This window comes from Helianthus annuus, chromosome 16 (assembly GCF_002127325.2).
Source record: "Helianthus annuus cultivar XRQ/B chromosome 16, HanXRQr2.0-SUNRISE, whole genome shotgun sequence".
Lineage (NCBI taxonomy): Eukaryota > Viridiplantae > Streptophyta > Magnoliopsida > Asterales > Asteraceae > Helianthus > Helianthus annuus.
In genome coordinates, this window is record NC_035448.2 from 164,936,631 (window position 1) to 164,949,446 (window position 12,816).

Below are 12,816 nucleotides of genomic sequence, written 5' to 3' on the forward strand. Positions count from 1 at the left end.
TACCCACCGATATAAACAATAGTAAGGATTAAACGATATAAACAATAGTAAGGATTAAACACAAATACGTTTTAAATTTTGCATAATTTAGAAGATGTTCATAGCTATATGAAATCATACATTCAAGATCAAAGGTTCCGGTTCTAAAGTTCTGTGGGGTTCCACACCAAAGTTAGTTTTGAAATTGCTAGGTTTGACCTTCAGAAGTCAAACATATGCACTATCACTACAAGAAAACGGGGCATTAACGGTCACATGCAGTACGTCACTGCTAAAGCCTCATGATCCGGACACGGGATTTCCTTTTTATCTGACCGTCCATCTCTTTTTTTATCCGATTGCTTAAATATTTGAATTCACTCACTACTACAAAACTGAGCTTTAGACGGGGTGAAATGGGTTTTAAGACGGTGTTTTCAACACCGTCTTAAACCACACTGGTTTAAAATCAACTCTTATTAGACGGTGTTCTGTTTGAACACCGGCTTAAAATCAACTCTTATTAGACGGTGTTCTATTTGAACACCGGCTTAAACTTTGTGAACCCCGTCTTTTAATATCAAAACATTTATAGGTGAACCCCGTCTTTTAATACCATTTTAACACCGTCTTATAATGTGCTGAAAAAAAAAATACATTTACTAAATACGTATTTTCCAAAAATACATTTGCTGGAAAAAAAATACATCAACCTTATATACACCAATGGAACATTTTCAAATCAAACCAAAACAATACACATTCAAATCCAAAATAAACCCGTAGACATCCAATTCGGAAATAAACCCGTCAAATTACAATCATTTGTGAATACATAACAAATTACACATAAGCTAAACTAACGAAATACCTAACTCGTTAAAAAACTTCGGCATCAACGTCATCAACAAAACATCTATTTCATTATCCGTAGCCTCTCTCGTGTCGTGCCACATCTAAAATAAAATTAGATAGAAAGAGTTATTATAAATATTATAGAATAAATCTAAAGGCAAAGAGAAAAATCGATAACATCGGCAATAAAGCTATGTATATATTTACATGTTATATACATCTAAACCTTCTAAGTTTTAAAAAAAATAAACAGTTAAGTAATAAATTGATAAACAAGTATATTTTACTTACTTCATCGGGAAATTGGTTTTGATACAAATTGACAAAGTCAAACATATGTTGGAGAACCATGTAGCCGCATTCCCATCCACCCTTTTGTTGCTTACACTGTAATAAATTAACAAATTATTATTTAAAAGTAACGAAATTCAAACAATTTAGAAATAGCAAACACACATACATCGACCATTGTGTAGTTGAACTCGGATCCTAAGGCGGTAGGAATTAGGCTTGAAAGACGATAATTAGATCCATTGCCGAAATATATATATACCTTCCCAGTTAGTAACTCCCATAACACAACCCCAAAACTGAAAACATCAGCCTTATGATCATAGGGTTTGTGTTCAATAACCTTCAAAAAAAAAAAAAGTAAGTTATTAAAATAAAATCAAAGACAAAAGACAAACATTGATTTAAAAAATGGAACTTCATAATACAATCAGTTTTGTTAAACGGTTGGTCGGCGGCAATTTGATCCAATTACTCTCTTGCAGGTAAAATGGGTCAAACAGGCATACATGCCCGTATCATAATTTTAGTACAACTATTACTTTTTTCTGGATTTTTTATATAAAAGAGGTACCTTAGGAGCCATCCATCGATATGTCCCCGTTTCGGTTGTCATGACACCAGTCTAAGCCTTTACTCTCGCAACACCAAAATCAGCTACCTTAACAACCTGAAACCAAAGTGCCATGTAAGATTTTTATATAAAAGAGGTACCTTAGGGACAAGGTGAAAAATGGGCAAACCACAGGGACTCTCCGGACATTTTTCTCTCTAAAAGGAACATTTACTTGATTTACTTTAGTTTTTATAAAGTTTACGAGACTAATTAGAAGAGTAGTTAATAAGATTCATAAGACTAGTGATAACTAGATATACTTATATGATAATTAGAGGAAACATATGGATGTATGAGGGCATATATGTCTGAATGTATTCCTTTTATCAATCAATCAATCAATCGTTTTTTAAAATCAAAGTATTTCTAATCATTTATTTAAAGTTCATAAGTCTAATATAATTGGCTTGCAGAACACGGTTTCAGTTTCTTATTTTAGGCTATGCAGTATGGTGATGGTCCTCCCTTGGAGGATGATCCACCACGTAGACGCCACGTCATAGTCTCTTGGAGGATGATCCGCCATAGTAGAAACACTGGAAATAGAAGATGATCCTACCCCACCAAGTTTACTTATTTATTTTTTTAATTCATCTACTTTTTTTAACATTTATTAAATAAGATAGAAAAATAAATTCATTAATATTAAGAAAAAAAATATTACATAAGTTAAAAAAAGTTACCTTAAAAAAAGTGTCTTCTTGTGCTTTCTTGAGAGCATGAGGATTATTCAATAATAAAGAGAGAGTCCATGTTAACATCACAGTGGTTGTATCTGCACCGCTTGCAATAGAACCTGTAAAATTTCTTATCACCGTCATGAGCTAGTCACTTGTAATTTTTTTTTAAATTTCTAGGAAAATCATAAGTGTTTTTAAAAGGTTTTTGAACGTGTTCTGGTTTATAGGGACTCCGGCTCTGCATGTGGAGCATACTCAGTTGGAGTCCGCTAATCAACAAATCCGACTTATTTTTTATAGTTTTGTCACAGCATTGTATTAGGTATTAGATTCGTGGAGTTCGCTTACCATTTGAATTATAAGTAGCGTAAACGATTTACTAGAACTACTAGTAGAAGTCATTTCACTCCTACAACACTAAACCTCCACCAACTGTTCGAAGAAATTCCTGAAAGAATCCAATCAAAACAAATCAATTATACAAAACCCTAGCTAAACAATTCACAAGCTAATAACTAAATTCACACAATCAATCACATGGGTCTTGCAACAAAACAGCATATTCAAGCAAGCTTAACAAGAAATTAACAATTTTGTTTCATGTATATCAACAACTTTGATCACACATTCACTTTCAATTACCAAACAACAACACAAATTACTTGCTTCTCTGCTTCAGACAAAAACCCACCACCCAATTCAACAAATTGAACAGAAAGGAAGAATCAAAACCTGCAAGAACTGTGCTTCTCTGCTTCAGACAAAAACCCACCACCCTCCAGCGACCAGATTCCGGCGACTTCTAATTACTTTCAAGGATGTGGTTGAGGATAAACTCGGATAGATTGTCTCATACTCTCATTTCCTTTGTTTCATCTTTTTCTTCACTTGCATTGAAGATTTATACCTTTGTATAGTGGTATGTTGTCCATTAAAAATCTACAATGCGTGTGAGATTAAAAAAATGAACTTGAACCGTTGTCGCAATCTGTGTTCTTTGTGATATTAAAGAATTGATACTTGTACTCCATCACATATTCAAGCCTCACATGGCATTTTGTGTGGGGATAAAAGAAAACCACTTACCTATTAGGAACCGAATTACAAAAATAACAAAAAACAAAAACTTAGAATTGAAGAGTTTAAACATCATCTTAGTGTTTGTTGATTAGAATGCACATGTAGTGTTATGTAGTTCATCTGTTTATGTGTCAACGATCCTTACAAAATCACGATGAAAGTTACGAGGTGTATCAAAATCACAAGAGATAAAACACAAAACAAACTCAAATTAATTAGAAACAATAATTTACTCAAATTAATTAGAAACGATAATTTACTCAAATTAATTAGAAACAATGATTTTGATAAAAGACCTAAATTACATAGGTCACGTGACTCCACATGCCATAACATTAACAAAAACCTAGCTAAGTTGGGATGGCATAAAAAGTTGAACTCTATGATAAGGTTGAATAGTGTGAAATAAAATCTCTAGGTTAATTAAGACGTCACATTAGCGCCACGTAGAGGGTAAGGGTTTACAAACCTCATGTTTTAACAATCATTGTATGGTTTAAAGCCCTCTAGTAATTTCTCGATCATTTATTTAATTTAATTTCAGTTTAATTTTTGTTCATTCTTTTATTTAAAAATATATAATTTTAAGTTTGACACTAAAAAAAATACTAAATATTATTTTGTCAAATACGATACATTTGAACAAATACTAAAACAATACCATTATTCTACTCATTGCCACTCTTATCATCTTCATCGTCATGTTAGAGATATTTTGAAGAGTTGAGAGTGTATTAAAGGTTGGTTTATGAAAGATGTATGTATGTATGTATTAGGATTTTAAATATTAAATTATTTTTTATTTAATTTTTGATCATTACCAACGGTTATTTTGGTGGCCCCTCTTTCTTCTCCCCTCTCACGCCCATTACTAGGCTGGCGAAGCCAGCAATGGCAGTGCAACGGTGATGGAAGTGCTATTGAGCTTATGTGACCCCGGTGCCACTTCACATCCACCAACCTAAAAACCAAAATCCGAATCATTAGGGACGGATTTTCGGGAACAAGTATATTAAAACAAACTTCATGTGGCCTGGGTATGGTATTCCTGATAAGATGATACATCCAATTACCTGAAACATTACACGAAGCATACCTGAAAACATTTTGTGTTTTCTTTTATCCTTTGATAACAATGTAATCCACTAGCTTTTTAGTTTTTATGTTTATTTTTCTCAGATATAAGTTGTATTAAAATTAGAAAGGCATTGGGTATGTTTTTAACAAAGTAATACTTTAGGTGATACCCATAGGTCTACTCAAAACCCAATGAGTAATAGGATATTAAGTACTAATGAGCATGAAATTAAATTTTGAACACCATTTTAGAATTAAGTATATGTATAGAACTTAAATTACCAATTGCGGTCTCAAACCCATTATATTACCATCCATATTCCATGGCCAAGTTTCAAAAAGGTGAGTGTGGTGGATTGATTGTTGTTATGGTGTATATGTATGAGTATGATATGTTTTGACTCTAATAGAAACAGAAAAGAAAAAGAGGCTTCTTTTCTAGCTAAAGCACACATGGGGAGGGGTCCTCTTTTATTGCAATATACCATTGGCCTCTTCTTCTATGGGTCCCACTTCCAAAGGGGGTAAAAATGACTTTGCATGCTTTGGCCCCTTTTGATGTCGTTCTTTTCATATCATTTTTCGATTTGCCTTATTTTCTTGTGCTTTTGATATGTTTGTAGTGACCAAAATATCCCTTGTACATCTAAAATTATCCAAGATAAAGTTGCACTATTTAGGTGTTTGTTTTTTAAGAGAGAAAATATATGCAGTCTGCAGATCATATCTGCAGACATCTATAGAAGAAGAGATAGACCAAACTTCTGCAGTCTGCAAAAAGAAGGCTGTTTGTTTTTTAACATATGTAGATTTATAAAATATACTGGTGATGGTGTATAGTTGTGGTGGGTGGTGGACGGTGATGGTGGGTGGTGGACGGTGGTGGTGATGGACGGTGGTGGACGGTAGTGGTGGGTGGTGGACGGTGGATGTGTTTAATCATCTGCAGACCTTAGAGGATCTTAGAAGTAGTTGGGCCAAGTCTGCACCAAGTAGAGCTCGCACAAACGTGTTCTAACTTGGTCTCTTGATCATCTAAAAATTCACTTGGTTAACATCTATTCTCACTAAAGTGTGATTTCCTCTTCAAGCAACTCTACATTTATGGTTGAAGAGGTATGGTCCCAATTCCCTGCCTATATGGCAGGGACCACACCACTTTTGAGCACACAAGGCGTCCATGTCAGCAAAGCAATCCAGAAGCTTCTAGAAACTTCTGGAAGACTCGCAGCTGGCACCAAAGATGCTCTATCCGACATAAAGGACAACACGTATCACCACTCGCAGAGCGCCACATAGGCCTGCGACAAATCAGGGAGCAGGGCTGACAACGCCAGTATGAGGTATCTAGCGTGGGCAAATGTAAGAACGCCACGTGTACCACTACACCTGCCGTGACAGAGCAGACCAAGAGGATTTCCCCTTGGTCGGACAGCTGGCACGCGCCCACAGCTGGCACAGCTGCTCCTTCCTTCTTCACCCTCCGGCTATAAATAGGACCTTTCATCATTCAGGTTCAGGATCTTTACTCTCCATACTCACTCTATACACACACTGTTTTATTCCTCTCAGAACAGTACTTATTCTCACGCCGGAGCCTAGTTAAGAGGGAAATCCCCCTTCTCCCCCTCTTAACGAGACTGACGGTGTTTACGGTTTTGCAGATCTCAAGCCATTGTTACGAGTAAGAAAAGAGGTTGAACCCCACAGACGAAATAACCTCATCGATAAACTTTGTGTTAATCGGTGTTTCATCACCTTGTGTTAATCGGTGTTTCATCAATGGTGAACAACATTTATCAACCGATCCGGTGTTCCATTATCATTAGATTAACTTTATGATATTTTCAGTGAACGACTTCCCACTCCTTTAATCTATCCACATGACAAGCTTTAGGTTGATTTGGGCTAACCCAACTAGATCCATTAGATTTTAGTCCGAATATACCTACATACATATATTGTAAATCAAGAGAAGAGTATATTTCTTTTGATTTAGTATCAACCAATTTCCAATAAGCTAGTGGTGGAATGATAAGGGAGAGACCTGTTCCAAGTGGCCCTGGTTCGATTCCTGCCCCCCACCATTTAGTTTCAAGGGCATCTGGTGATGATGGGAGACTAGGCGAGTAGGCGGCGATCGCAAGTTCGATCATTGAACTGAGCGGGTTTTACCTCACCGTATTGTCGTGCCTTCAGGCGAGTGTTCACGGGCTTGGACCCTAGGTGAGGGTTTTCCTCGGTTCAAAGGCAAATGTATCCCAATGTGGTGAATTTCACGAGTAGCTTATTTGGAGGATTCGTCAGCGGTTTAAAAAAAGTATCAACCAATTCCGCTGGCAACATGAAATGAAGACCGAAAAAAGGCCAGAAAATGCTACTGGAAATGGAGACATGGTGGTGACTGGCGTACCACAAAAACAGTCTCACATATGTGAATAGGGTGCTACTTTCTACACCCCTCTATTTACTTTTTTCACCCCCCTCCTCTCACATACTTACAGGTGGGGCCTGCGTGGGACCGACAATTTTCCTCTCACAAGAGGAGTATAATCAGGAAGAGGGTGTGTATAGAATGGCCCATGTGAATAATGATTCATCATATAGGGTGACACCATCATTACCTTAACGAATTTCTATTTGTATGTCAGTTATTTTAGGCAAGTGTAAATGATCACCTAAGTTAAATTAATAAAGACGGCTTTTTAATCGATCATTATCTTTTACTTTTCATACATTTTCCTAACTTTAGAAACTATCAACTTCTTGACTAGGGTCTAACTCATTATTCATAGCAATTGTTCAATCCGGGGGATAAGTGTTTGTCTTTAGAAGGTTAGGGTTTACAATTCAGAAAGAGACACGTCTGTCTACCTTATGTTTTAATATAACTTGACATTTTTTTTTTTTTTGGTGAAATATATGATTATCGAAATAATTATATAGACATTAAATAAATACATATGCGCATTATAAATTTCTTATAATTATCTACTTAAAAGTTAAAATGTGTTATGTACTCTACAATCCTCTTAAAACAAATATAACACCGATTCACATGATAAATTTTACAATTATAAAATTAACTACAATTCTTTTGAGATGTAAATCACCCAACTATTATTAACTTATAATTCGAATGCACAAAAACTGCTTTAGAATGAAGATTTGATTTCCCGTATTTTTTTCGCTTGAATTATCTAAAAATTAACCTTGGGTTCAAGTTTCATTTTCTCTCAAAGAACCTTCAATAACATACGATTTAATAACAGTGAATAGCAAGCACACAAGGGCGGACTTAAGGCTTGCCCAAGGTGGGCGGGCGCACCCCCGGGAAAAAAAATTTAGTGCTAAGTTCCGTCAAAAATCCTGTCCGCATCCTTTGAAAGTTTTCGTTCGCACCCCTTGGAATTTTCCGTACGCACCCCTTGGAATTTTTTGTCAGCACCCCTTAGATAAAAAGTGTTATCAATTTATATTTTAAAATTTTTTTAGTAAACTCTTATGTTTTTTAAAAACACTACCTAAATTATATAACTTTTAATACCTAAATAACTAAACTCAAATACCCAACACCTTTAACTAGCCCACTACTAAGTCTTAGCCCAATAAACAAACTCAACAAATCAACAATATTTCAAACTAAAATAAAATAAACAAGCTCAAAACCCTTACATATTCTCTCCTGCTCTGTATCATCCTTGCACGCACGCCAGCGATCAGAGCATCAGCGACAACAGCAGCCGCATACCACCGTAATCAGCCATCATACCACCGACGATCGAACACGGGTAATTTTCTTTGATATTTTTGATGATTGTTGGTTACCGGAAGTGATTTTTTGATGACAGGAGACATGTGCTTCATGTTAGTGATGATATTTTATTTTGTGGTAGGTTATATATTTATATTTTGTTAGTGATGATGATGATATTTTGTCTTTTTTATGGTGGGTTATATACGATCAGACCTGATGTTTAGGTTTTTTTTAATGGTGTATATGATGTTTAGATGATTTTTAGTGTGATTTACATTATGATTTCTAGTGTTTGAATACTTTATACATTATGTAATATGTTATGGAGCCATGAACTTATAGATCAATTTATTTGTGATAGCCGATAGGAACCATGAGTAAGGACGTTATGGCGCGATTTCTCAAGAGGAAAGTTGATACATCTTCCGAATTCGTTGATGTGGTTACTCTTCCTTCGGATCCTTATAATCGCAAGCCGATTGAATCATATAACGGAATCAACGAGATGAGATTAGAAGGGCATATCTACTAAGAGGACCATATCAACCATTTAGTTTGATGTTCTTTTGTTTATATGACCCGACCCGACCCGACTCGAACTGACCCGATACGAACCAATATTTTTACTTATATACCTTGGGGCCTAAAATTTTTAAAAATGTTCCGCACCCCCATGAAAAAATTCGTAGTTCAGCCACTGCAAGCATATACGTTCTCTTTTTAAATCTAGACATAAGATACGAAAGTTATGTCGACGTTTAAAAGAGCTTGTGGGATGCATTTTAACAATACCTGCCTCTTCAATAATGAAATCTAACATTATTGTTCTTCTTTTATTTATACCGCACAAATTAGAGCATCATCTAAATACTCCCCACCTATTCGATTGTGTAAATCCGCCTAAATAAGGTTCATATTAGAAAAAAAATCTTTCAACGGTTACGGTTGCAACCAGTAAAACCAACATTAGCTTCAATGTTCGTTAAACCAAAGGAAAAGTGTCTTGTTCAATGAGCAACTCTAATTAAACTCCCTTTAACAATCCGAGTTTATAAAAATATCTCACAACTAAAGGCCATCTGAGCTTTTAATTAGGTTGGGCTTTTAATTAAACTTTGAGAGAATAAGGGTGTTGGGCTATTGAGTAATGTTTTTAGAACTGGACCGGACATCAAATTCGATGCATTAATAGTCTATTGGTCGGGCCGTCGAACTGGATTTAAGAACCGGGTGATTTTATAATTAGTTTATTTATTTTAAAATATGGAATATAAATTAATAGTTAATACTACAACTTAAAAAAATTGATGACAATATTTGATACTCATGTATACTTAAAAAAATGTATAAAGTAATAACTTTGAATCTAAATCATATAAACATGTAAATAATATATGCAATTAATAATAAATTACCTTTTCAACGAAAGTTGATTTTGTTATCGCAATACAAATAAGTTCATGTAGGAATGTGTTTAAAAATAATTAATTAATAGACATTTATTAGGTTTACAACATATCAGTGGTTTTTGCTTTTCACCTTTTCAACTTTTTATAGATTTTGATCACCTAATTCTAATTCTAGTTATAGTTATAGATTATATTAAAAGATCAACTTTTATCTTCTCTCTCGTTCATAAGTTACTCTCTAGAGAAAAATAATCAGTTAATATCAGTCATAAGAAAAACTTTGGATGTCTTCTATTTTCTCTTTTCTTCTAAAAATTGCTATTCAGGAGGGGTAATATAATATTTTTTTCAAGGGTAGCAAAATACGGAAAAACGTTGAATTTATTTTCTTTTTACACTTCCGGCGAAAAGTTGAGGGGTAGCGGAGGCTCTGCCCTTTAGACCCTACTCCCAGCGGCGTTGTCTCGGATCCCCCGCCAAGGGGGCGTTGCCCCCTTGGTACCCCTATTTGGGGCTCCGTCCGAATACTTGGAATTATAACAACTTGTTAGGATCTGAGTTTGGTTTTGATTATGTTTTACGTTTGAAATAAGATGAAGATGAATGAGTTGTGCAGCGGAATTAAAATGGAACAAACTTTTCACAATCAAACAGGAGAAATGCTTTTAACATACAAGTTTAACATAGAATCGAATGATTGAATTTATTTTCAACAACGATTACAATATGCAAGTATGCAACAAACTCCCCCTCAGCCTGAGCTCACAGAATTTGTTCGTGCAGGAAGATGATGGTGAAGAGCTAATAGAACAGTACATAGCACTGTTCTATTTATAGGCACGAACAAACCACTGAAGCATCTAAGCTGACGTCACCATGAAAGTGACATCTAACCTCCTAACAAACTCTAAAATCTGATCTATACAACCTCTGCTATGCTAACTACTGATATTACATTACATTACATAAAGTAAACAAAACTGCTGCTGCAACCTTCCACTACTGTGAACCCAGCAGTACTTGTCATGATCAGCAGTGTTTGACTCAAGGCAGTAGATTCGGCAGCAGGGCTTTAGTTCTTCATCAGTCTTTGACTAGATCAGTAGTTGTAGGTCAGCAGTTTGTATGATCAGCAGATAGGAGGTCAGTAGATGTTGAAACCACTTTCAAGGGAGAGATTTGTATACATAACATCTGCTTATTCTGGATCCACTGACCTGATCCAGTTTTGGCTTTAATTATCTGTTCCTCAGGTAGGGTTCAATCCCAACAATCTCCCCCTGGAACAGATAATGCCAAAACTCTTCATTATTGTAGATCTTTATTGCCTCATCAGCAGTTCCCTTATTTGCCCTTTGAGTTGAAGTTCAAAGGCTAAGGCATCTGTGTCATCATCATCCCTACTAAGTGGAAGATCAAGGAGATCCTGCAAATCTTCAAGACTCAGGCCAAGAGCTTGTTCCCTTGATATATTCTTCACTTCTCCACTAGACTTGAGCAATGTCAGTACGTGGGTCTGTTTGTCAGTTTTCCACTTTAGTACTTTTGAGTCTGATGGGTTTCTTGGGAGATTTTTATTTGAAGAGGTGTTTGGTGATGCAAGCCTATTCATGACTGTCTGAGCAGTGTTTGCAGATTGTTCCAATCCAAGATCTTCTTCAATCATTACATTAATACCCTCTTTTACAAGGTCATCACCAGCCATTAGATCTTGGATTGTTTCAGCACCCAACTGTTTTTGTGGCCTTCTTTTAAAGATGGCTGCACCAGCTGGAGCAGTGGATCTCCTTATTTGCAGCTTAGATGGTCTTTTTGAAACCTCTGCTTCAGGATAGTCAGGCTTTTGTGGAACTGTTGGATCTTTCTTCCTAAGTTCCTCCAGCTTTTTATAGGTGGCCCTGACCCTATCTTCTCCCCACTTGACACAGAATTCTTTGACCCATAATCAGCTGCTATCAGCTCCTCTTTCATTCTCTTCAACTCTAAAGCTTTGTCAGATACAATCTTTTTGAATTTTTCTGGAGGAGTGTGTTTGACCTTATTTTTAATCATTTCTTGGATCCTGACTGCTTCATTTTCCAGCTCAGAAATGGTCCAGTCTTTGTACATGTATTTCTCTCCTTTGTATTTCTTGTAGGCCATGATGTTATCAATGTAGTCTTTTCTCAAGAACTCATCTGCCCTTTCTGAGATTTGCTGACATACATTTTTAGCAAATTGCTCCAAAGATCTGACCTGTGTGAGTAGAAACTGATAATTTTGCTGAAATTCTCTATCAGATTTCCCTTGTTTATTCTTATTTGAGATATCCTCTGCTTGCTTAGCCTTGATTTTCAAATATTCTTCAATATTGTTTGGCCTGGGATATCCTTCAACTGATGGCAAACTCCTTTTAGCAGGGTCATCCTCATAATAGAAAGATTTGATTTCTTCCCTAACTGCTATGAGTTCCAAAGGAAATAAAACACCCGCAGAAGGTAATGGCTTTTGAATTTGAGCTGAAGAGAGAGGAATGGGATTTGGAATTGTGACAAGTGCTTGAGATTTTGAAGATGTTGGTGGTGGTGATGGAGAATCATCATCTGGTATGATAATCCTTCTCCTTTTTATTTTAGGAGAGGCAGATGATGTTTTGGGTGGAACAGTGGTGGTGACTTGAGTGGCAGTGGTCTGTGATTGACTAACAGTTGTTGAAACAACTGGTGTTTCAACCACTGTTGTCATTACAACAGATGTTGTAACATCTGCTGTCTTCTGCTTTTTGGCAGGAGGTGATGGTGGAGATGTTGTTTTTGGTGATGAAGGTGGTGATGGTAAGGCAGTGGTTGTAGTGTGTGTTGAAGTGGTGTGTGTTGAAATAATAGCAGATGTTGAAACAACTGAAGTACCAGCAGATGTTGATACAGCAGGAGTTACAACAATTGTTTGGGTGGAGATTTGATGTTGGGGGCTTTTGGACGGTGGTTTTGGAGTATGCTTTGTGAGTCTGGATGGTGTGGACTTGGGTTCCCTTACTTTTCTAGTAGGATTTCTTTTTGGCACAGGATTTTGAACATCCTTTAGCCCAAAACA

At 36.1% G+C, this 12,816-nt stretch overlaps 1 protein-coding gene across 2 annotated transcripts; it reads right to left on the minus strand.

Moving 5' to 3' along the window:
- Positions 1-674: 674 nt before the first annotated feature.
- LOC110917880 (mitogen-activated protein kinase kinase kinase 11) lies at positions 675-2,612 on the minus strand. 2 transcript variants are annotated; one of them, XM_022162330.2, is made up of 5 exons: positions 2,425-2,580; positions 1,700-1,795; positions 1,295-1,468; positions 1,126-1,221; positions 675-935 (listed from the first exon to the last, which is right to left on the minus strand). In XM_022162330.2, exons 2-5 carry the CDS (start codon positions 1,739-1,741, stop codon positions 834-836), a joined length of 414 nt encoding a protein of 137 aa, XP_022018022.1. In that variant the 5' UTR covers positions 1,742-1,795; positions 2,425-2,580; the 3' UTR covers positions 675-833. The 2 variants fall into 2 exon arrangements, with proteins under 2 accessions (XP_022018022.1, XP_022018020.1); XM_022162328.2 differs by lacking the exon at positions 1,700-1,795 and having other exon boundaries at positions 2,425-2,612.
- Between the last annotated feature and the right edge of the window lie 10,204 nt (positions 2,613-12,816).

Excerpts from the sequence above, each read along its gene's own strand:
- LOC110917880 (XM_022162328.2), bottom strand. The coding sequence starts at position 2,562 with ATGACGGTGATAAGAAATTTTACAGGTTCTATTGCAAGCGGTGCAGAT. Across the intron at positions 1,469-2,424 it reads AAGAAGACACTTTTTTTAAG|GTTATTGAACACAAACCCTA; the intron begins GTAACTTTTTTT and ends TTTTTTTTGAAG. Across the intron at positions 936-1,125 it reads AAAACCAATTTCCCGATGAA|ATGTGGCACGACACGAGAGA; the intron begins GTAAGTAAAATA and ends ATTTTATTTTAG.